Source organism: Babylonia areolata, chromosome 18 (assembly GCF_041734735.1).
Source record: "Babylonia areolata isolate BAREFJ2019XMU chromosome 18, ASM4173473v1, whole genome shotgun sequence".
In the NCBI taxonomy this organism is placed as follows: Eukaryota; Metazoa; Mollusca; class Gastropoda; order Neogastropoda; family Buccinidae; genus Babylonia; species Babylonia areolata.
The window spans coordinates 61,351,347-61,373,613 of record NC_134893.1 but is presented as its reverse complement, the minus strand read 5'-3'; the positions used below and the strand labels follow the sequence as shown (position 1 = coordinate 61,373,613).

Below are 22,267 nucleotides of genomic sequence, written 5' to 3'. Positions count from 1 at the left end.
ATGTCTACAAGTGGGCTAAATTGTTTAAAGAAGGACGGAGCAGTGTTGAGGATGAAGACAGGCCTGGAAGGCCTACAGAAGTGAGGTCTCCTGAGGTGATCGAATCAGTCAATGACCTCATTCAGTCTGACAGAAGGGTGACAGTGGATGACATTGCAAGGACTTTGAGCTTATCTGTTGGGACAGCACACAAAATTGTCCATGATGACCTTGGCTACTCGAAGGTCAGCTGCCGGTGGGTGCCATAGATGCTTACTCCAGAGCACAAACAGAGGAGGGTCGAGTTGTCCCAGCAGTGTAAGCTTCTATCTGTATTAGAAGTCCTTATACCGAAAAATTCACCTTATTTATTGAATGACCCTCGTATTTTGGAGTTGATTTGTGAACACTGTATGATCTTTTTTCTATGAAGCACGTCGCTATCTAAAAATGTAAACTCTGTTGTGAACTGTTTTCGCTACTTGCATGGACAATGGAAGATAACAGTTTTAAGGCTTATAATATGTTGTAATTTAAATGGCAAGGGAAGGAAAAACTGGGTAACGAAGATAAGTCTTTTGTGAAAATGTATTAGGTTTTATGTGGATGGAATAAGGTGCTGGAAGAATTAACTGTTTTCCGCCAAAGGCTAATTCATTGAAGACAGCAAACGTGGTGTGACCACATTCAAACTAGTACTTGCTTCGAACTGTAGGTTATAGAACTTTCAGTAGTGTACCCGATTGTCTTATCTACTGCTAGATGTGGACAAACATTGAAAACATATATGTCGACGAGATTTCGACAAAGATTGTCAGACTTGGAACATGGAAATGTTAAACCACTTGAGCGTCCGTGGCCGTAAAGTATTGAAACTAAACCTGAGCAAAATGGAAATGCGAGGGCGGGAAAATGGTGCAACTCTGCGACTTTCAGATAAAACGTCCTTGTTTTGATAAGAGTTAGCATCGAATTGATCAACAACATATTTCGCTACCAGCTGTTAAATAACTAAGACTATAATAAATACATTATCTATTCTCCCCACCTCCGCACTCTACATTGAAGCGAGAATTTAGTACCAAGTTGCGCGTCTCTGCTATTATGTTTTTCACTCCGCAGGACCTATATATCTTTCTGACCTTATCAGTGTTTACACTTCCTCAAGAAATCTCCGCTCTTCCTCTGACTGTTTCCTTTTGAAACTTCCTCATGGCAATACAAAATCTATCATGAACGTTTTTTCTTCTTTGCTGCTCCTTACATCTGGAACAACCTTCCTCACCATATCCGTGAATCCGATTCTCTCTCTGCTTTACGCTCTTCACTAAAAAATCTTTTTAAAACCTTTATATAAGCACTCTCAGCTTCCTTGTTCTCCAACACCACCATGTCAGCTTACTTTGGATGCATGAAGAGTGGGAGATGGGGGAGAGGAGTTTTGAGAAAGAGTGGTCATGAATGATTTATGTGATTTGTAATATTTTTCTTTCATGTAAAGCGCCCTGAGCTGTTAGAAAGAAAGGGCGCTATACAATTATTATTATTATTATTATTATTATGATTATTATTATTCTAAAATATTACATACATGAATGAATGAGGTGACTCTTGTGTTCATACCAAATATGGACGACCACTGATGACTGCCATGGGTATGGACAAAGGGAAAACGTACACAGTACATCGCTTTTTGTTCCCACTGGTCTCGCGAAAATAGTTCACATTAAGCACGGACGACCACGAACAACCTTTCTGAACTGCTGATTTATCGCCTCCGCCTACTTGTCGTCGGAGACAAATTTGCGGAGCTCAGTTAACCGCTGAATTGTCGCCGATCGGCGACAAATGACTGCATCGGCGGCAAATCAACTGTTACTTTGTTAAACGCCAATTTGTCGCTGTTTGGTCTGCTGCCTGTTGATGATGCTGAAGACGAAAAGGAGTCGAGAAAGAATAGATGATGAATGAATGAATGATATGAATACTTATATAGCGCCTATCCTCGGTCAGAGACCAAGCTCTAAGCGCTTTACAACACGGGGTCATTTGCACCACAGGCTACCTACCTGGGTGGAGCCTACTGACGGCTGCCACTGGGCGCTCATCATTCGTTTCCTGTGTCATTCAATCAGATTCAGGCACGCAATACATACACACTTAGACAGACATGCAACATATTACGTGTATCACCGTTATGTTTATTTATCCCTTAATGTAGGCAGCCATACTCCGGTTTCGGGGGTGTGCATGCTGGGTATGTTCTTGTTTCCATAATCCGCGCTGACATGGAACAGGATCTTTAACGTGAGTATTTGATTCTCTGCGTGCGTAAACACACGAAGGGGGATCTGGCACAAGCAGGTGTCTGCACATATACTGACCTAGGAAATCGGAAAAAAATCTTTACCCTTTACCCACCAGGCACCGTTACCGAGATTCGAACCCGGGACCCTTAGATTGAAAGTCCAACGCTTTAAACACTTGGCTATTGCGCCCGTCTTGATCAGTAAGCTCAGTTTTATCTCAGTGAGGAGGCAACCCCTCGCTGATGAGCATAACTGTCAGCAGCATTTAAAGGGTTAAAAGGCTAACTCAACAGACTGCAGTCAACACATTTACATGCAGGGTACTGTATAGACATCATCATGTAAGTAAAAACGTACGCTCAGAAATGTAAATGCATGGTCTGTGACGGTTTTAAAACACACAAAGCAATTTTACTGGCCAGTCTATCGTACAAATTGTTGGCGATGACTTTGAGACTGAACATTTGTAAGCAAATCAGGTCAGCTTAAAAGGTCATGTCCAAATATATATCTATATAGATAGACAGACACACAAACAATACTTCACATCAGCGCCACATACAAAATGTACCTATCATTATAAGATGTGACTGAATCTCTCAAACAGTTAAGAAATACAATGTTTCAGATACACATCGGAGTATACAAATCCACCAGCCAACTGTTGTTTGGATATGGCTAGCCTTTGGGCTCAGTGTTCAGCTTATAACAGAGACTGACACAAGCTTACAATTGAGTCAACAGCAAAGTGACAGCTGTATGATCAATGGTTTCTCGGCTGGAAACATATTTCATTTATATATCAGTCTTTTGTGAAGAACTAGGTCTCCCAAACTAGGAGGCAAGACTGCACTGACTCTTCGTGCTGCAGCCTTGGGGACTAGTTGGCCTTTGGGAACCATCCCAACGCTAGCTGTCTTGACCACAGGTGTAGGACCACAGCTGACCAGTACTGACCACTGCTGACCATTAACAGTGTTCAGCTTGCATCGATTTGTGATGGTTCTGGTAAGTCTTGACAGGATTTGACCAGCAGCTGACCACCATTGACTTCTGTTGGCAATTGCTGACCATTACTTGCCACTGCTGACTATCAATGACTTCATATTGCGTTGTTCTGTCACGTTTGCGCATTATTATGAAGTCCTGGTAGGTTTTTGAACGCAAACTGACCTTTTCTGACTAAGACTGACTACTAATTGTTTAGATTTGTTTTGTATTATGACGGTTATGCAGTTCTGGGACTTCTTGATAGGATTTGCTGATTACATACCACCACTGATATTGATTGATATGGATACTTTTATAGCGCCTATCCTCGGTCCGGTCGGGGACCAAGCTCTAAGCCCTAGGGTTACAAACATGGGGTCATTTGCACAACAGGCTGTCTACCTGGGTAGAGCCGTCTGACGGCTGTCACTGGGCGCTCATCATTCGTTTCCTGTGTCATTCAATCAGATTTAAGGCACGCACACATACACACTCAGACATGTAGTAATACTGATCACAGCTGACCACTCCTGAGTGCCGATTTTTTTTTTTTTCTTTTCTTTTCAGAATGCATCATTTTGTGCAATGGTAAGCAATGATACGACTTCTTGATCTATTCTGACAATTCGTTTACCAGTACTGACCACAACCCAAAAATGTGCAGTTTGTGTCATGTTAAATTAACATCTCTCTGTAATAGTAACCTCTTCAGTGCCTTGCATTATTCTGGCTTGTGATTCCAATTTCCCTGGCGTATTTTTTCCCACATTCTCATAGTTTCAAGTTTATTTAACCCACTGGTCAGCAATGAGTGAGCCATGAATGTGAGATAAACAAATTCCACATACTTTCTGAACATATGTTGCAGATTGTCAGTAAAAACAGAGCAGCTGAAATGTACATAGAAAATCAAGGAAAACCTCAAACTAAATGTGTCGCCACGCCTTATGCACACATAGTCATGAATTATTATCCAAACTTCTGGTATTCTACGCATATTTAGCCTAGTTTTATGACTCAAGTTTCTCGGCAATTGCAGTGAAAATGTCGGCAGTCTGTTTCATCCAGTCTCGTTTTGTTGTTGTTGTTTTCAAAAGAATTCGAACACACACACGCTCTCTCTCTCTCTCTCTCTGTCTCTCTCTCTCTCACACACACACACACACACACACACACACACACATCCATGCCTGCTTGTGCCACGCCCACTTATTTCATGCTCACTTTCAGATTATCAAAGAGGTTAACATTGTCCCAGTTGGCACACAGTGCAGGTGTGTTGAGGGGGTTGAGTACTGGACATGTTATTCACGTATCGCACGAAATTGTTCACCCCCTTCATAATTCCATCCCACCCTCCCTGTACTGAACAAGTGGACGGTTTGTCTTTGAGTTCAACTCGGAGTCAGCCACAGAGCTTTTCTCGCATTCTGCTCCACTTTGTCTCCTTTGCTGGCGACATCTATCTTTTCAACTATTTTTGCCCCAGTCCCCTCCTCTCTCTCTCATGACCACTCTCCACTGCGGACCACTGATCACTGCTGACCACTTTCCCTTCTTTTTCTCCCTCAACTCTGTGAACAGATATTTGGGCGCCGCACAGAACTCAGTCTTCACCAGATTCCCCCATTATATGGGGAATTCGCCATATATGTACTATCTCTTAATACTATTTTTAATTGTATTAACAATGTCATCTGATTTTGTTACGTACCCATACCAGCGAAGCTTTCTTTTTGACTCAGTTTCTAAATTTTAATAAAATCATTTTCTCTGAATGTCTGTCAATACCAAATTTGGATTAAACATAGTGGGAAAAATCTTTCGTCACACTAATAATAGGTTGTAAGTCTTCCGGATGAAGCCGTACTTTGGTTGTCAGATGGCAGATGTTTTAGCGCTGTGAATTTGTCTTCTTGCTTTTGACCATAACGTGCGTGGTTCAGTCCCATTTCGATACCTCTTTTTTTGTTTTTGTTCTTTTTCTTTTTTTTTACAAACTTAATACAGGACACGTTTTTAACGATTCTCTCTCTCTCTCTCTCTCTCTCTCTCTCTCTCTCTCTCCTCTCGCGATTTTGTAAGATGAATGAAATTTATGTTTTGTTATCTATATTTATGATTGTTTGCATATCTTATTTCATTGAATTGTGTTATGTTCATGTGAACCCCTTCACTTGGGGCTTAGGCCTGATGTGAATAAAGCATTCCAATTCTCTCTCTCTCTTCTTTTCCCCACACGATTCCTTTATTGGATAAAGTGTGTATTACAAGTGAGTCTTGAAGGCCTTACTGATTCCAGCAGATCCACATTAGGTCCAATGTGCTGCTTGATGGTTTGACACACTTGTTCATTGGTGATGTTATCAGCGTATCTGATGTTTAGTATCTTGCGATAAAACGTCATTTACAAGGCTTGAATTCTTCTTTCCAAATCTGCTGTGTGGGTCCATGTCTCACATGCATACAGGAAGATAGAAGATAGCAGTGCACGCAGGATTCTGATCTGTTTCATGTGATGCGGCTGTGTTTCCATATAGATTTCCATCTGGACAGTGCTGATGTTGTCTTTGCTCTTGACAGGATTTCTAGTTTAGATCCTTCATTGCTGATGATAGATCCAAAGTTGGTGAACTATTGAACATTTTCTGGTTTCTGTCCTTTGACAGTTCTATCAGCACTGTGGCTGGCCGTTTCAGTGCTGATTTCCATGCATTATCTTTTCAATATTTCATCCATTTTTAACGAGCTGGACCAGTTCTCTACCTGCCAGGCCGTCGATGTCGTCTGAGAAGCGAAAGTTCGTGATGGTTATTCCTCCAATGCTGACTGTGCTGACATGATCATCAAGCGCTTCTGTCATGATGCATTCCAGGAATATTTTGATCAGCATGGGAGACAGAAAGCAGCCCTGATGCACTCCAACTGAAGTATGGGACAACTCTGCAACTGAATTTTGTGTGAGTACTGCATTGATCGCTATGGAATATAGTTGCTTGATTGTGTTGATAAGCTTTTCCTTGAATTTTTTTTCCATTATGGCCCATAGTGCTTCCTGCTGACTGTCAAATGCCTTCTTGAAGTCCATGAAGACGTGATAGAATTCCCTCTGCTGTTGGAGGTGCTTTTGGCAAAGGGTATGTGGGTTATAGATCTGTTTGACGGTATTTGGCCTCTTCGGAATACAGTCTGTTCTTCAGCAACAATGGGGTCTGCTTATGGCGGTAATCTGTAAATAACTAGTTTGTGCATTATTTTGTTTGCATGGCAAACTGGTGGTGCAGTAGTTCTGGCAGTGTTTGAGATTTCCTTTCTTCGGATGGTGATAATAAGTGATTGGGCCTATAGCGAGGGCCATTCACATGTGTGCCAGATTTTGTATGAGATGGCAGTTAGGGTGTCAACTACTCCCTTTCCGCCATGTTTCAAAAGGTCTGCAGCCTTGCTACGTTTTAGCGACTTCACCTCCTTCCGGAACACTGGTCATCCTCATTTGATGAATCTTGCATTGTAAGTACCCTTGGGTTTCCTTTGCTCTGTTGTAAAGGTCAGAGCAGTACTGAATCCATCTTTTTATGATGTATTGTTCCTGTGTGACGGTTGTCATTTTTGTCACGGATGGTGCTGACTTTACTTTGTTTCTGTTTGGTCAGGTCATTTACAATAGTTTTTTTTGGGGGGTTTTCATTGCTGTCCAGGTTTTTATCGCTGTCTTCACACCGCTGTTCAGTCTAATTTTTCTTTGCGTTCCTCATTATTTTCTTGACCGATCTTCTCGTTCACAGCACAGTATTTCCCCTTTCCTTTCTACGTTTTCTTTTGTGGTTATAAGCTTCTTTTAGTGTCGCACATCTCTAGAATACTGCTTGTGATCTATGGCTTGGATTTACATCGGCTTACCCCTAGGACATTCTTTGCTGTTTCTGTCACCACTTGATTGAACTTGTTTGTGAGGGCTTCAAGATTTTCGTCAAGCAGAAGTAATGTGACTGCCTGGGATTGTTCAGCAGTTGCATGATCTTTCAGTTTATCAAAATATAATTTGAGTCGGCTGTTTTTCCATCTCTTGTTGTTCCTCAACAGTACTTGAACGTTCATCATGACAAGGTTGTGGTCAATAACAAGGTCAGCTCCTGGGAACGTTCTTGTTTTTGCCTTATTAATGTTCCGTTTCATCACAAGAATATGTCTGTCTGGCTGTGATTGTGACCGTTAGAGGGGTACCATGTCCATCATCGGGATGCTTTATGCTCACCAAGAGTGTTGACAAGAACCAAGTCATTGTCAGTGGCGAATTCTAGCAGGCATAGTCTCCTACCATTGGTATTCTCATGCCCCTCTTTTGTTTGTACTTCTCCTTTGTTTTTTGCCATCTAGCTTCTCTGTGCCGAGGATGTGTCAGGTGTATCTGTCCATCTCATGGGTTTGTTCTTCTAATTTTCCAACCTGTCTGATCTGAGTGTTATTGCGTTCCAGCTGGCGAATGTCATTGTGTTCCTTCCGCGGATAGCCTATGGTTTTCCCCCAGTAGCACATTTTTCGCGTCCGCCCAGTACTGACAATTCTTCATTGCTGACAACTGACCTCTACTGATGTCTGCTGACCACTAGCCACTAGTGAAGTCTGCTAACCACTGACTACTGTTGACCACAGCTAACCACTGACCAGCACCAAAACGTGTATGTATGATTAAACATTCAGGGGCCTGGGGGAATATTTGCCTGGGGGAACATAGATCTGTGGAACATAGACCTGGGGGAACACAGATATAGTCTGATAGATATAGTGTGCATCTGACAACGGACACAGACTTCTTCTTCTTCTTCTGCGTTCGTGGGCTGCAACTCCCACGTTCACTCGCATGTACACGAGTGGGCTTTTACGTGTATGACCGTTTTTACCCCGCCATGTAGGCAGCCATACTCTGCTTTCGGGGGTGTGCATGCTGGGTATGTTCTTGTTTCCATAACCCACCGAACGCTGACATGGATTACAGGATCTTTAACGTGCGTATTTGATCTTCTGCATGCATTTACACACGAAGGGGGTTCAGGCACTAGCAGGTCTGCACATATGTTGACCTGGGAGATCGTAAAAATCTCCACCCTTTATCCTCCAGGCGCCGTCACCGTGATTCGAACCCGGTACCCTCAGATTGAAAGTGCAACGCTTTAACCACTCGGCTATTGCGCCCGTCAACGGACACAGACACAATGATCTATTTCTCTGTCTGTCTGTCTGCTTCTTTGTCTATCTGTCTGTTTCTACATAATATGAGGTTGTGGATAGATATTGTTTTATTTCCGATCTCTCTCTCTCTCTCTCTCTCTCTCTCTCTCTCTCTCTCTCTCTCTCCTGTTACAGTTGTGTACACTTGAAGGTCACATTGTATATTTATTGTCTATTGTATGTTGTTTCTCTATTGTGGTGTGTTTACTTGTATTGGCACATACACAAGTGTACGATCAAGTAATTTGTTTATATAATTGATTTATTGACATTATTTGCCTTATGTATTGTTGTTTGTTTTCTTTCATCCAATACATTTGACGCTGCAAATTAGAACTGACACCCTTGACATAAGGGCTGTAGGTTGGCCAATGTCAATAAAAAAGCGTCTCTCTCTCTCTCTCTCTCTCCCTCAGCTCAGCAGAGATTGACTTGTTGTTGCCTCGTTCGTCATTTATCAGATGGATTCCCCCGTCCCCTCGACAAAGGCGGCAGTACGTCGCAGGTCCTCCAGTCCTCCGTAGAGCTTCCGGGAAGCTGGGATTGGGTCGGGCCAGGTTTTCTCTCGGAGCGCTTGGTGGAGCGGGCAGGACTGCAGCAGATGTTCTGTTGTCTGGCTGCCTGTTCTGCAGGGGCACTGCTCTGTGTCGCCGATACGGAGTTTCGTGTATAGGTGGTGTTTCAGGCGGTTGTGGCCTGTCCTGAGCCTGAAAATGGCTACCTGCTCTCGACGAGTCAGCAGGTAGTACGGGTCTGCTCTGTTGTGCCGTGGATGCTGCTGCTTCCACTTGTTCTGCAGCTTGGCCTTAATGATGGTCCTGGATTCAGAGTAACTGGTAGACCTGTCCATCTGCTCTTTCGTAGTACCTTCCTTTGCCAGGGAGTCAGCAGTCTCGTCTGAAGCGTCTCTCTCTCTCTCTCTCTCTCTCTCTCTCTCTCTCAGCTCAGCAGAGATTGACTATTTTTACTACTTTTCGCTGATGACCTCACACTCATATCCACAACAGTGATTGGCTTGCAGAACCAACTAAACAATCTTCAAGAATCTGCACAAAGAAGGTGTTATTGTTTGGGAAGGATGGGTTTTTAGGACTAAGGGGAAAATGGTATTTATATTGTAAAGAAAAAAAAAAAAAAAAAAAAAAAGGAAATAGTTAATTTATACAAATACTTAGGACTAACTTTTTCAGCACGACACAGTTGGAAGGCAACACTGGAAGATCTTACAGTCAGAGCAAAAAGAAGTACAATAGAAATTCTTAGAACCTTGAATAGAATAGATTGTAATTCAGCTGATGTATTTTTTAAACTGTTTGATTCGCAGGCTGTTCCAGTTTTGTTGTACGGAGCAGAAATGTGGGGATTTGACAGATATAAACAAGTAGAAAGGATTCAGCTCTATGCTTATAAACGTCTGCTGCATGTCACAGATAAGACTCCTAACGATATGGTATACAGGGAACTGGGCAGGTATCGATTATGGATTAATTCAGTCACTAAATGTATATAAGATATTGGTTTCGATTACTGAAGCAGCCTGAACAATTATTTTCAAAGATAGCTTATAAAATTGTTAAAATGCATGAAAATGGTACTGTCACTTGGGCGACTAAAGTTCAAAATGTTCTGTGTGAAAATGGATTTGAGCAAGTGTAGTTGTTTGGATGTGGACATGAGAGACTATTTTTCAAAGAACTCTGTCCCCAGCATCTGGAAAAAATCCACTATCTGTCTTATCCCTAAGAAAAAGAACCCAGCCGCACTAAATGATTACCGTCCTGTTGCCCTGACTTCAATAGTGATGAAATGCTTTGAAAAAATTGTTCTCCGCCATCTTCTTTCTTTCACTGAACAGCACCTTGACTCTCTTCAGTTTGCTTATAATGCACACAGAAGTACTGACGATGCTATCCTAACTCTCCTTCATAATGCTTTCCTTCATTTGAATAACACGGGATCTTTTGTTCGAATCCTTTTTGTTGATTTCTCTTCAGCTTTTAACACAATACAACCTCATCTCCTTGCCCTCAAACTGCTAGGCATGGATGTTGATCCGAAGCTTACTCTTTGGATAGTAAGTTTTCTTCTCAATAGAACTAAGTCCGTCCGCTTTCATTCTGCCCACTCTTCTCTAAACTCTACTTCTACTGGTGCACCCCATGGTACAGTGCTGTCCCCTGTTCTATTTACACTGTACACAAATGACTGCAGAGGCACGGAGGAAACTCCTGTCATAAAATATTCTGATGATTCAGCTATTGAAGATCTGTCCAACTCTGATGCTGTTTATTTCAGTGAAATTAAAAAGTTCTGTTCTTGGTGTGAGGAAAACTATCTGGATCTCAACGTATTGAAAACAAAAGAAATGTTAATAGATTTTCGGAAAGACCCCTTGCCTGTAGCTAACCTTGTTATTGATGGTCAAACAGTGGAGAGGGTCAATAAATATAGATATTTAGGGACCATCTTAGACAATAAGCTGACTTTTGACAGAAATGTTGATTCCATTCATAAGAAATGTCAATCTAGAATTTTTTGTTTACAGAAGCTTAGAAATGTTGGTATAAATTCAACTATTCTTCAAAGTTGTTATCGATGTTGTATCGAGTCCGTGCTCACAGTTTCATTTATGTGCTGGTATGGAAGTTTGGGAGTGAGGAGTAAGCGTGTTTTGAACGATGTCATGAGTGTATGCAGTAAAATTGTGGGAGTGAAACAAGCTAGTATGCAAGAGCTGTATGAAAGTCGAGTGGTTAAAAAAAACAGGCAGATAGCAACTGACGACACCCATATTTTAGCAAAATATTATGCCATCAGGACGACGCTACAGAAACTTCACGTTGAAATCCAGAGCTCTGAAGACTTTTATTCCACGTTCAATCCACCTTTTAAATTCTTGAGAACTGTGTGTGTGTGTGTGTGTGTGTGTGTGTGTGTTTGTTTGTGTGTGTGTGTGTGTGTGTGCGTGCGTGCGCGCACTCTCATGTGAGAGGTGTGAAAGTCCATGCATGATAGGTTGTACCTTGTTCTAGTTGTGTGTGTGTGTGTGTGTGTGTGTGTGTGCGCGCGCGCGCGCGCGCGTGTGCGCACACTCTCATGTGAGACGTGTGAAACTCCGTGCATGATAAGTTGTGCCTTGTTCTAGTTGTGTGTGTGTGTGTGTGTGTGTGTGTGTGTGTGTGTGTGTGTGTTTACTGAGCTTAAAAAGTGACAATTGGTTATTATGAATGTGCAATATGTAGGATGAATAATGTGCAATATGCAGAATGAATGTACAATGGAACATGTCTAATGCTAACGTCCATATTCTAAATATATTTCTGTTAATAATAAAAGCGAATATGTGAAATGTTTTTATTTGAGAAAATATGTTTATTACTCTTGTTTAATGAAGTAAACCGTGTGTGTTGGGTGGGTGGGTGGTGGGTGGGTGCGGGTGTGTTCTGATTATCTGGTTGTGGTTTTCCGCAATTTATCTCTATTCTTATCTTATCTGTCTGTTATAATCAATGTTCAATATAGTAGGCTTTGCTTATAATTATATTCAAATTAATGTTTCTTAATTCTTGCTTTTTTTACATTAAGAATACCAGTTATTACCTGCAGTGTGTGGATGTATGTATGAAACGGTGTAGGTGATATTTTTTACATTTGTGTCTTCGTAATATTCGTAAAAGCTGTTGTTGAGTTTTACATTTACGTTCCCCATGTTGTTTACTTGTCTATGTTGTGATAATGCACCTGACCAAATTTCTCCAGTCGGAGATAATAAAGTTATTCTTATTCTTATTCTTAGAGGCTGCACAACTCATTTTGTTATCGTTGGCATGACCACTCAGAAAATAGTGTAAGATACTCGGTATATAAACAATGCAAGACTTGTTTTGGAAGAGAGAAATACGTGGATGTTTTATGGATGAACACATATCATAACATCCTCGCTCAGTTTAGGATGAGAGTATCAGAAATTAATGTTCACAGATACCGTTATTCAAGAAAGCTGGAATTTTTGTAGTAATTCACTTGAAACAGAAATTCACTTAAGATCTAAGTATTCACAGATTATTATTTCGAAAATCATTATCTGGAATTTGTGAGAGTTCCAGAATAGAGTATTTTTGTTTATGCGATGTTTCTTTTTTATGCCTCTAAGCTTAGATCCCAGATCTTGAATTCAGACCAAAAATATACAAATGTGAACCAGCGTATTAAAGAAACCAGTTAATGTAGTTATCACGGACATAATTTTCTCCATGAATTATTTGCTAATTACTCATGTATGGGTTTTTTTGTTTTGTTTTGTTGACTCACTTGTGTAAAAAAAGTGAGTCTATGTTTTAACCCGGTGTTCGGTTGTCTCTGTGTGTGTGTGTGTGTGTGTGTGGTAAACTTTAACATTGACATTTTCTCTGCAAATACTTTGTCAGTTGACACCAAATTAGGCATACAAATAGGAAAAAATCAGTTCTTTCCAGTCATCTTGTTTAAAACAATATTGCACCTATGGGATGGGCACAAAAAAAAATTTAAAAAAAGAAGCCAAATTATACGCAAACTGCATTTACTGTTATATTTATATTTTTTGTATTCTCTAAACTTGGCACTTTGATCTGATATTCTGACACAACAACAAAAGCAGTCATTATTATCATTTTTTGTTCAAACAGGAACTTCTTTTGCTAAGCATGAAAGTTTTATTTATTTTGCAAACGTTTTGGTGCAGATAGTAAAAAAGGGAAATTAATCTGTAATTAATGCTAGGGGACTTAATTTGCTTTAAACTGATCTTTCTCATCTTAAGCATTACATTTTGAAATTATACTCAATACATAAAAAGCTTGTGTGTTTTACTCTCAGTGTACAGGGCTTTCACCATGTTCATTCGCCCAAGTGGTCTTTTTCGGAAAATACTAAAATCAATATGACGAGTGGACTTTACAGATCTATTGGCTGAGCCCTGAAGGTCATGGGCAAAAATCAATTGCGTACACATATTTATACACATTCAAAGCGCGTGCTCATATTCTTCGCGAACGCGAACGACGCCATTTTGTTTCAAGTTGCTGACCTGCCCGTTCAATCCTATATTCAATGGACAATACACGATAACATGTGTTGGAAAGTTGGAGAAGGAGACAGTTAAATATTTATTCAGAGAAAGATTTGTGAACGCCTCATCACTTACTGGATTTTGCCCCAAACTGCCATAAAAATATCCACAGAATCAGTCGGAATTCACAGTTAAAAATGGTAAACCATGCGAGTTAATACCCTTGAATTGATCACGATGAAATGAAAAAATGTCCAGTCTTGACTTTTCTCAAAATGAAGCCCTTTTCACTTCTTACGACGTTTAGAAGTACTTGTACTTGGCTCTACATGTTATTAGTTTAACAAAATACTAAATTTTCATATCAAATTTAAAACTATAAAACTAGAATGAACATAAAAGAAATTGAATCGACCGTGTCGTACTCATTCCCGGCGGAACTTGTACATCTATCTAGATCCAGAGAAAACGGCCAAATGTTGCAGTGTGATTGCGGTCATAGCCACGTCTCCTTTACCGCGGACTTAAAAAGAATTTTTTTTTATTATTGCCCTTAAACATTTTTTTAATGCCCAAGATACACCAGAATAATATGATTCTGATTTAAACAGCGTTCTCACTGCGAATACCGCAATTGATTTATCGCCCTTTAAAAAAGTATGTTCAAATATTAAATTTTAGAACGTTAGTTAAGGAGCCACGATAGTGTAATGGGTAAGACAGTTTCTTCTCACCCAAACACGCGGGGTTCGAATCTGGTTAGGACTTTTATAATAGCAAATACAGAACACATTTCAACGATTAGATTTTTTTTTTAAGTGTATCACAAGTGAGTCTTGAAGGCCTTGCCTCTCTTGTTTTTTGTTGTTGTTGTTGGGGTGGGGTGTCTGTGTGTGTGTGTGGGGGGGGGGGGGGGGGGGGGGGGGGGTTGGTTTTTTGGTGTGATTTTTGTTTTGTTTTTCTCTCGTGTAAATATTAATATATCTGTCGACTGTGAACCCCCATTGTGGCCTATTCAATAAACTAGTGTCAGTGTCAGTGTCAGTCTCTCTCTCTCTCTCTCTCTCTCTCTCTCTCTCTCTCTGTGGGTCTCCCTGTCTGCCTGTCTATCTGTCTGTCTGCCTCTCTCTCTCTTTCTCTCTCTCCCTCCCTTTCTCTCTCTTTCGTTCACCTGTGACATTTTATTTTCATATACTATTTTATATGTATATGGAATTATAATCCCTTCGGCAATGAGCATCCCCCCTATTGCTATGTGTATCTCTATTCCACATACTGTTTCATATTGACATTAGTATAGTATTTGATAACATGCACAATGTATGCTCATGTGTGTGTAAGTGTGCATGTGCGTGAGAGATAGAAAGAGAGAGAGAGAGAGAGAGAGAGTGGGGGTGGTGTGTTATTATTACTATGCTTATGTCTTTATGTAGTAATGTGTACGCATGCTATTACTTTAAGCAGTATTGTGTAGTGCATGCTATGACATATATGTAGCATTGTGTTTCAGGGCGGGGACTGGGTGTAAAAAAAGCGCGCCAGTGCTTATCTACTATCCTCGAAATTAAAGAATTGTGTCTCGTCTCGTCTTGTGCCTCCTCCCCCACTCAGCCCCCCCTCCCCCCCTCTCTCTCTTCTCGTGTGGACTCTTGGTGAGGCTACGCCAACAAAGAATTAGCTATGGACACAGAAATGAGCAGACTGGAAGGATCATCTCACAACCCGTAAGGGGTTGCCCATGTACCCCACCCCTTCCCAGACTAGCTAACGTCCCAACAACACAAACATAGATACACAGAAAAGTTCAGCTCGTTTTCTTTTTACTGTGATCATTGGAAAAACACAAAGATAAATAAACGCCACAAAATAAAGCTTTGAAATATGTAACCCCTGTCGAACCACAGCACAATTCTTCTACAATTTCGCAGTTAACTGCAGCGCCAGTTCAGCTCAACTACGCTGCCAGAGTTCAGACAGCTGAAGACGGACGACGCTTGCAGTTTCGATGGCTGGGAGAGAGAGAGAGAGAGAGAGTGGGGGAGGGGGAGAGGGAGAGAAAGTGGGAGAAGGGAAGGAAAAGAGTTGCACACGAACACGCACAACGATCGCCAACGAGCCGTGACAGATCAGCACATTAAAAGTTCGACTTATTGGTCTTCATACAACCGAGAAGTTGCCAATATTTTGACACACTGAGAAAGTGTATAATGCAAACTGTTATTTCAATGGAATTCTATTGGAAACAATGCGTGAGGACGGACAAACTATTTCTTATAAATTCTCTTTAATGAGGAATGTAAAGAAACAAAGAAATAGTCAAGGAAAGACAGTAAATGAGTGAGAAAGAGAGGCAGAGTGACAGCCAGAGGCCGGAGCGCATTATTGGCTCAAGACAAACATTGCTGTGTGCGCCACTGATGCTTGATAATTTGTCTTCATTGTGAATAAATATATTATCTGCAACAAATAGTGTTTGATGCATTCCTGACGTCAGTTTTTGAAATGAAGCAATACAAACTGTTCAAGTTATTAACTGCCAGTGAAAGAAATAGCGACGAAAAATCAGCGGATGCAATTCAGCACTGCAATATCACGCTGAAATGTCGACGGTCCGCTGATATGCCGTCGTCGACCGGCGACAAATTAACGGAACTCTGACACGCTGGTTTGTCGTCGACGTTAAATAAGTCGGCCATGATTTGGCGGATGCGACAATTCACTGGTTAACACCTTCCACGACTTCTTTTTTCTTCTTTTTTGAACGAACGTCTTTACCCGTCCACCTGTCCAAGGGACTAAACTTTTAAGGGGTTTCGATACTTTATTTTGCATTAGGCCTGCTTTTTTTGTTGAAACAGGCAAAGGCCATTTTGATCGAGACCTGGTTGCTATTGTACGGCAAGATGATGCCAAAGAAATTGTGGAGATCGAAAGTTTATTTCTGTTACTCATTAACGGTCATTATTTTTCTTTTTTATCTTAAAAGATGACAAATTATTGACCCCCCCCCCCCCCCCGGCCCCCCGCCCCAACCCAGTCCCCACCCTGTTTACCAATTTATGTATTGGGTTAGAAGAGCTGTATTTTGTGTAGTATATAGATCTAGGACCAAAATATGTCGTTTTCATCAAATCGAGACAGATTCTTTTCACTAGATGGAAAATGTGCGTATCTGTTCGTCCGTCCGCTTATTGCTAAAAAAAAGGAAAAAAAGTGTTTATACCATACACTGACAAAACGGCAACGAAAAGACCGGAAAATGGCACAGCTCTGCGACTTTCAGATCAAATGTCCTTTGAATGCGCGCTCGCTGTGATAAGAATCGGTCTCGGTATGATCAAAACGGTTATTTCGATCCCAGATCTAAAATGAATATAATCTATCTATCTGTCTATCTATCTGTACCGTAGTCTGCAGAAAGGTCTTGGCCAGTCCTAATGAACGCGAGATGTGGCCATACTACTTCAGTTTCATTTTCTTTACAAAGGTCAGTAGATCACCATTTGGTCCATTAGCTTGCTTCACTCTTCTACGCACTTATCATTTGTGATGTGGACCCTGTGTATGATGCCAAAGATCTTCCGGAAGCATATCATCTCTGTGGCCTGTATGGTATTCTCTTGTTCAGCTGTCCAGGTTCATGTCTCGCAGGCACACAGAAATATGAAAATGACAAGGGAGCCCATCAGTCTGATCTTTGACCTGAGCGTGATGTTACTGTCATTCCACATGGGCCTTGTGTTTTGTCAGCGCTATTGTTGTCTGAGCTTGGAGAGTACTTCTGGCTTGGACCCTTCGTCCGGAACGATTGCTCCGAGCTTTCGACCTTTTCCAGTTTTTCACCGTTGATTGTAATATCGGTTTGATCTTCTTTGCGCTGATCTCAAGCTGCAGATGTTTTGTCAAGGCATTCCACCAGGTTCACGAGCTCTTCTTCATTCCCTGCCAATCCGTCAATGTCATCGGCAAAACGCAGTTTGGTGATTGCCCTCCCACTCTCTTCAACATTTCCCTAGAGAGGATATATACATAAACTATTCTTACACAACACAAATATAACACTTGGCAGTCCATTGTGTCCGACGATGACATCTATGCGCTTATCAGTCACATTTGGTGTGGGCTTGCAGATGGCTGTGGAGTCCCAGTTTGGATCTGCATGGGTGTCCGCAGTGAGGTCCTGGCTCTTTGAACATTGCTGCCGCTGCTTTTTTCGTGCCTCGGCGAAGCTGCTGCGGCGGATCTTTTCAAAGCTATTGTATGCATGTTTTGTCAGTGCACGCCAGCCGCTCTTATCCTGTGCACGCTCCTTTAATTGCTTTGGGAGGATTCCAGCATGCGCAATATAGAAGAGCTGCTTGGGGATTGTCATCCATTCGAGTGACGTGCCCTACTCAAAGAAGCTGAGAGAAGCCAGACCATCACTCAATGTCAAGAGGAGGGGAAGTAAAAATGACTGTCGGTATGTGGGACTCGAACGCGTGGACACTCGCTTCAAAGTCAGGCGAAATACCACAAGGCACTGCTCCATGTCGTAAGTGCCCTGAGCTCACTGGGGATAGCGCACGAAAAATTGTTATTAGTTCGCATTGATTTTATGCTTCTGATTATGGAAAACAAGGGGCACCAACTGAAATGCATCACCCAAATAGGTCAGTAGTGTGCCTGCCTCGGCAGCGGATTTTGTGTATCTGACAAGACCCCACCCCACCCCTCACTCTCTGTGTGTTGTATTTTGCTGATTCTAGTAATTTGATATTTAAAAAGATAAACGTCTACCTCTCAGTTTATCTCTCAGTCCGTCCGTATAAGTACATGTACGCCTGTCTTTCTACATTGATTAAGTAAACTTGGTTTCTAATATGTTTTTAATAGTTCTGTCACCATGATTACATAGTCTTTTTTCATGGACTATATTGTTTTCGTTGTGTTGATTTGATTTCAGCGGTACATAGATACTGCGATCACTGGGTACGTGACATGAATCGAACTGTGTGTTGTCTTTTCCTCAGCGTCATTTGACAGTCTGTAGAAAAACTTTGTGTTCATATGCTAAATATTGAACTTTGAAATGGAACAGCTCCATTCATTCATCAATCACCCGTCAGTGAATCATGATGAGTCCTTATTTAAAAAAAAAAAAAAAAAAAAAAAAAAGCATTAAAATATAATGAGCATCTCTGTACTACTCAAACACGCGCGCGCGCGCGCGCGCGCGCGTGTGTGTGTGTGTGTGACTCACTTCATCTCTCTCCGGCATCCTTTTCACCATGTTTGGTTCCCAAATAAAACCTGTCATACTATACGGATCTGAAATGTGGGGAACCTTAGAAACACTCCACTTCAGAAAAGCCCACGCATTCTCTCTGAAGAAAAAAAAGTTGTACCCAGAACTCCAAATGACATGTCAATGGTTAAACTGGAAGAGTATCATTTCATATATAGATGCAAAACGAAATACTATTCGATACTGGCTGCACCTTTCAAGAATGACAGCTGAAAGATTCCCAAAGGAAGCCATTCACATACTTGTAAATGTAGACAATAACAATAAGAAATGCTGGGCATCAGATATATGCAAATGTAACCTGGTTTTTACGTGCTTTTACAGAGCATTTAATTGGGTGATTGAAGCCAGGGTGGTTTAGGTGGAATGCAGAAACACGAGAGATACATAAAATTTAAATTTGAAATTTCAGTTAGTTTAGAACCGTATTTCGAGCGCATAAAGAATAAGGCATTAAGGGACATCAACGTCAGATCTAGATTAGACATTACTGGTATAAGAATTAACAAGTTCTGCTATTTCACAAGCCTTCATGTGGACTTACGTTACCCCATATGCAAACGTTATACTGATTCCTGTTTCACTGTCATTCAAATAAAGCACTGATATATATATATATATATATATATATATATATATATATATATCTGAAATGTGCACAAGACCCACTAAATAAACAACAGCTGACAATTCTTGACGACCGTAAATATATGACCTATATTGCTAAAAGACAGTTTTCAAAGTTTGAAATTTACATCGACCGGTCAAGTAATGTTCATTTATGTACCTTCTGGGCTGATGGCCACACGTTCCAATATGTGTAAATTGTCCATGTCCACATCCATTTTGTGTGTGCGCGCACGAGCGTGTATGTGTGTATCGGAGAGGGTGGAAGAACATTTTTCATACGTTGTGGTACTTTTGATGCCCCCTCCCCCCCCGCCCCTCCATACTCCCTCATATATATCCCCCAAAGAGCGCCGGTTCCTAAATCGGTATTAAAAATAAACATATTGTCTTATACATGTGATATGAGCAAATGCTTAAGTCAAAAAGCCATTAGTTTCGTCTTGTCTAACACATACATACACGCACTCTCTCTCTCTATCCCTCTCTCTCAACATGAGAAAATGTTAGACATAAAACATTGTTGCCGCTATTATCTTAAGTATTTTATATCTCAGTTTTAAGTATTTTATATCTCAGTTATACATTGAAGTAAAGCATAAAATTATCAGTGGCAAAATAAGTCAAGCCACGGAAGTTGAACACATAAACAAGGAAATTAAAGAATTGTCACTTCGTATTTCGGGTTTCACTGTTAATGACATTTCCTATCAACAGAAGAAGTTATCCAGCTGTATCACCTTCTGTTACAGCAACCACCACCCCCGCAGCAGCCAACTAGCTATGGATTTCAGCCCAAGAAAATCAACTTGTCCAGTCTTGGCGGCGGAGGATCCAGCTTTGGGACAGACTACAGCAGCTACCGGCCCTCCGTGACGCAGCCGGTGCACGTGCTGACCGGTCCCAAAAGTCCGGGGCATAACGTGGACATGCTCAACAAGGTGCAGGAGACCCTGGACAACATCAGTCTCTCGCCACGTACACCCGACTATGGCTACCAGGTAGTCCTTACTGAATCAGTTGAATCTGTGTGGCGTTGGACAAAGGAGACTCACAGATACTATCGTAGTGGATTGAACTAATCATTGGCATTTTGTAGACTGTTCATAGGGAAGCAAAGACCCACTACAACATACACTTACTTCAAAAGAGAGTGATGGTTTATATTCTAATATAAAAAATTAAATTTGAACTTGTAAAATTATGTGCATTATGACTAGTTACTTTTTCCCGTTTGTGAAAAGGAGTATGTGTAAAGTACCGGTCTGGGTTATCCTAAAACCATCTACCCCTCAGCCCCTGTCTTCTCTCTGTGTCTCTGTCTGTCTGTTTCTCTCTCTCTCTCTCTCTCTCTCTCTCTCTCTCACACACACACACACACACACACACACACACACACACACACACACACAAATACTTACTAAGCATCGATATGGTATGCTTTAGGCCCATTTCCAGATCAGCCTTGGTGTAATGCCCATCAACAGCACCTTACACTGGTATCATGAAAAACTGGAAAACAAGACGGTGTTCAAACCGTGGACAAAATTAATGTCCAAAATGAACAGCACGTTGTTTTGTTTTGGTTTTTGTTGTTGTTGTTTGCCCATTACTCAACGACTCGAGGCAGAAGTTTTCTAAAGGATTTCCATCTGTCCCCTGCCCAAACTGTCAAAAGAGAACAATGTTAACATGAGTCGCTGTAAAAAGGAGACAGCTAAGTAATACCAGTTGATAGATTTACATTACATACTATTCCAAGTAATGTAAATTTTTTTAATTTTTTCTTGTATGTAACTGAATTTCGAAAGCGAACACTGTTATCAACAATCTATAATGTATGACCTGCTGCCTTTCTCTTCAAACAAAATGGATAATGGTGAATGCATTTCCTGTTAGTATGTCTACGTACTGTGTTTGAAGTTATATTATTATATTTCTAGAATATTTACAGTAGGATTACTCCAATCATGTTCCACTCCCTCCTGTTTCCCATGAGAATGTAGGCTGTACTCATGGGCAAAGCATGTTAAACCATCAGATCCCCCGCTCCTCCTCCCACCCTTCTCCTTCTCTCTCTCAGGGGTTAGAAGTGAAGCTCGGCTTGCGCACGACATGTAAATTTAGCTCTCGTGAAATTGTCTAATTGCCAGTGATATAGACATACCCGTGACTTCATTTGTTGCATAAGTCATCCTAAAGTTGCCCTCGGAAAGTATTTAGGCCACAAAGTGGACTCTTTGTTTTCATTTTCATTTTTTTCCATGGCGAAGAGAATCTCTGGCTGAGAATGAAGACATTGACTTACGGTGCTGTCTTGGGTTTGCCCCTCTCTTTTTGTACGGGGGCAGTTTGCTACTTTCTCAGTGTGGCGACATCGAGTCGAACCCAGGGCCTCGCGATCGAACATCCACGAAGCAGATCCGGCTGGAAAGTCAGTCCTCAGCTTCTCCCCATGCCAGTGTGAGTGGAACCCCAAGCAAGGACCCGGCTCCATGCTCCATCCTTTGAAGGCCGACGTGAGAGATGTAAAATAAACTTGTACCATGCTACAGAATGAAATTAAAGACCTCAGAGAAGAATGTTCTTATATACATGAAGAAAACGCCATCTTGAAAGCGAAGAATTCTGACCCGGAGAAGAGATTGGAGAACATGGAAAAGAAGGCAGATGAATTGGAATGCATGTCCAAGCGAAACAACCTATCATCCATGGACTTCCAGAGAGCTGACGGTGAAACAGCAGAAGATTTCGAAGCTACGGTCAGAGATTTCTTCACAGATACGCTGGAGCTGG

General features: G+C 41.3%; 1 protein-coding gene across 2 annotated transcripts in view; it reads left to right on the top strand.

Annotated features, from left to right (window-relative positions):
• LOC143292974 (uncharacterized) overlaps window positions 1-22,267 on the top strand; it is a 136,724-nt gene that overhangs the window by 92,279 nt on the left and 22,178 nt on the right. For both annotated transcript variants that reach the window (XM_076603701.1, XM_076603702.1), the window contains exon 6: window positions 20,224-20,472. In XM_076603701.1, coding sequence (XP_076459816.1) covers window positions 20,224-20,472 — 249 coding nt within the window. The remainder of the gene's footprint in view (window positions 1-20,223; window positions 20,473-22,267) is intronic.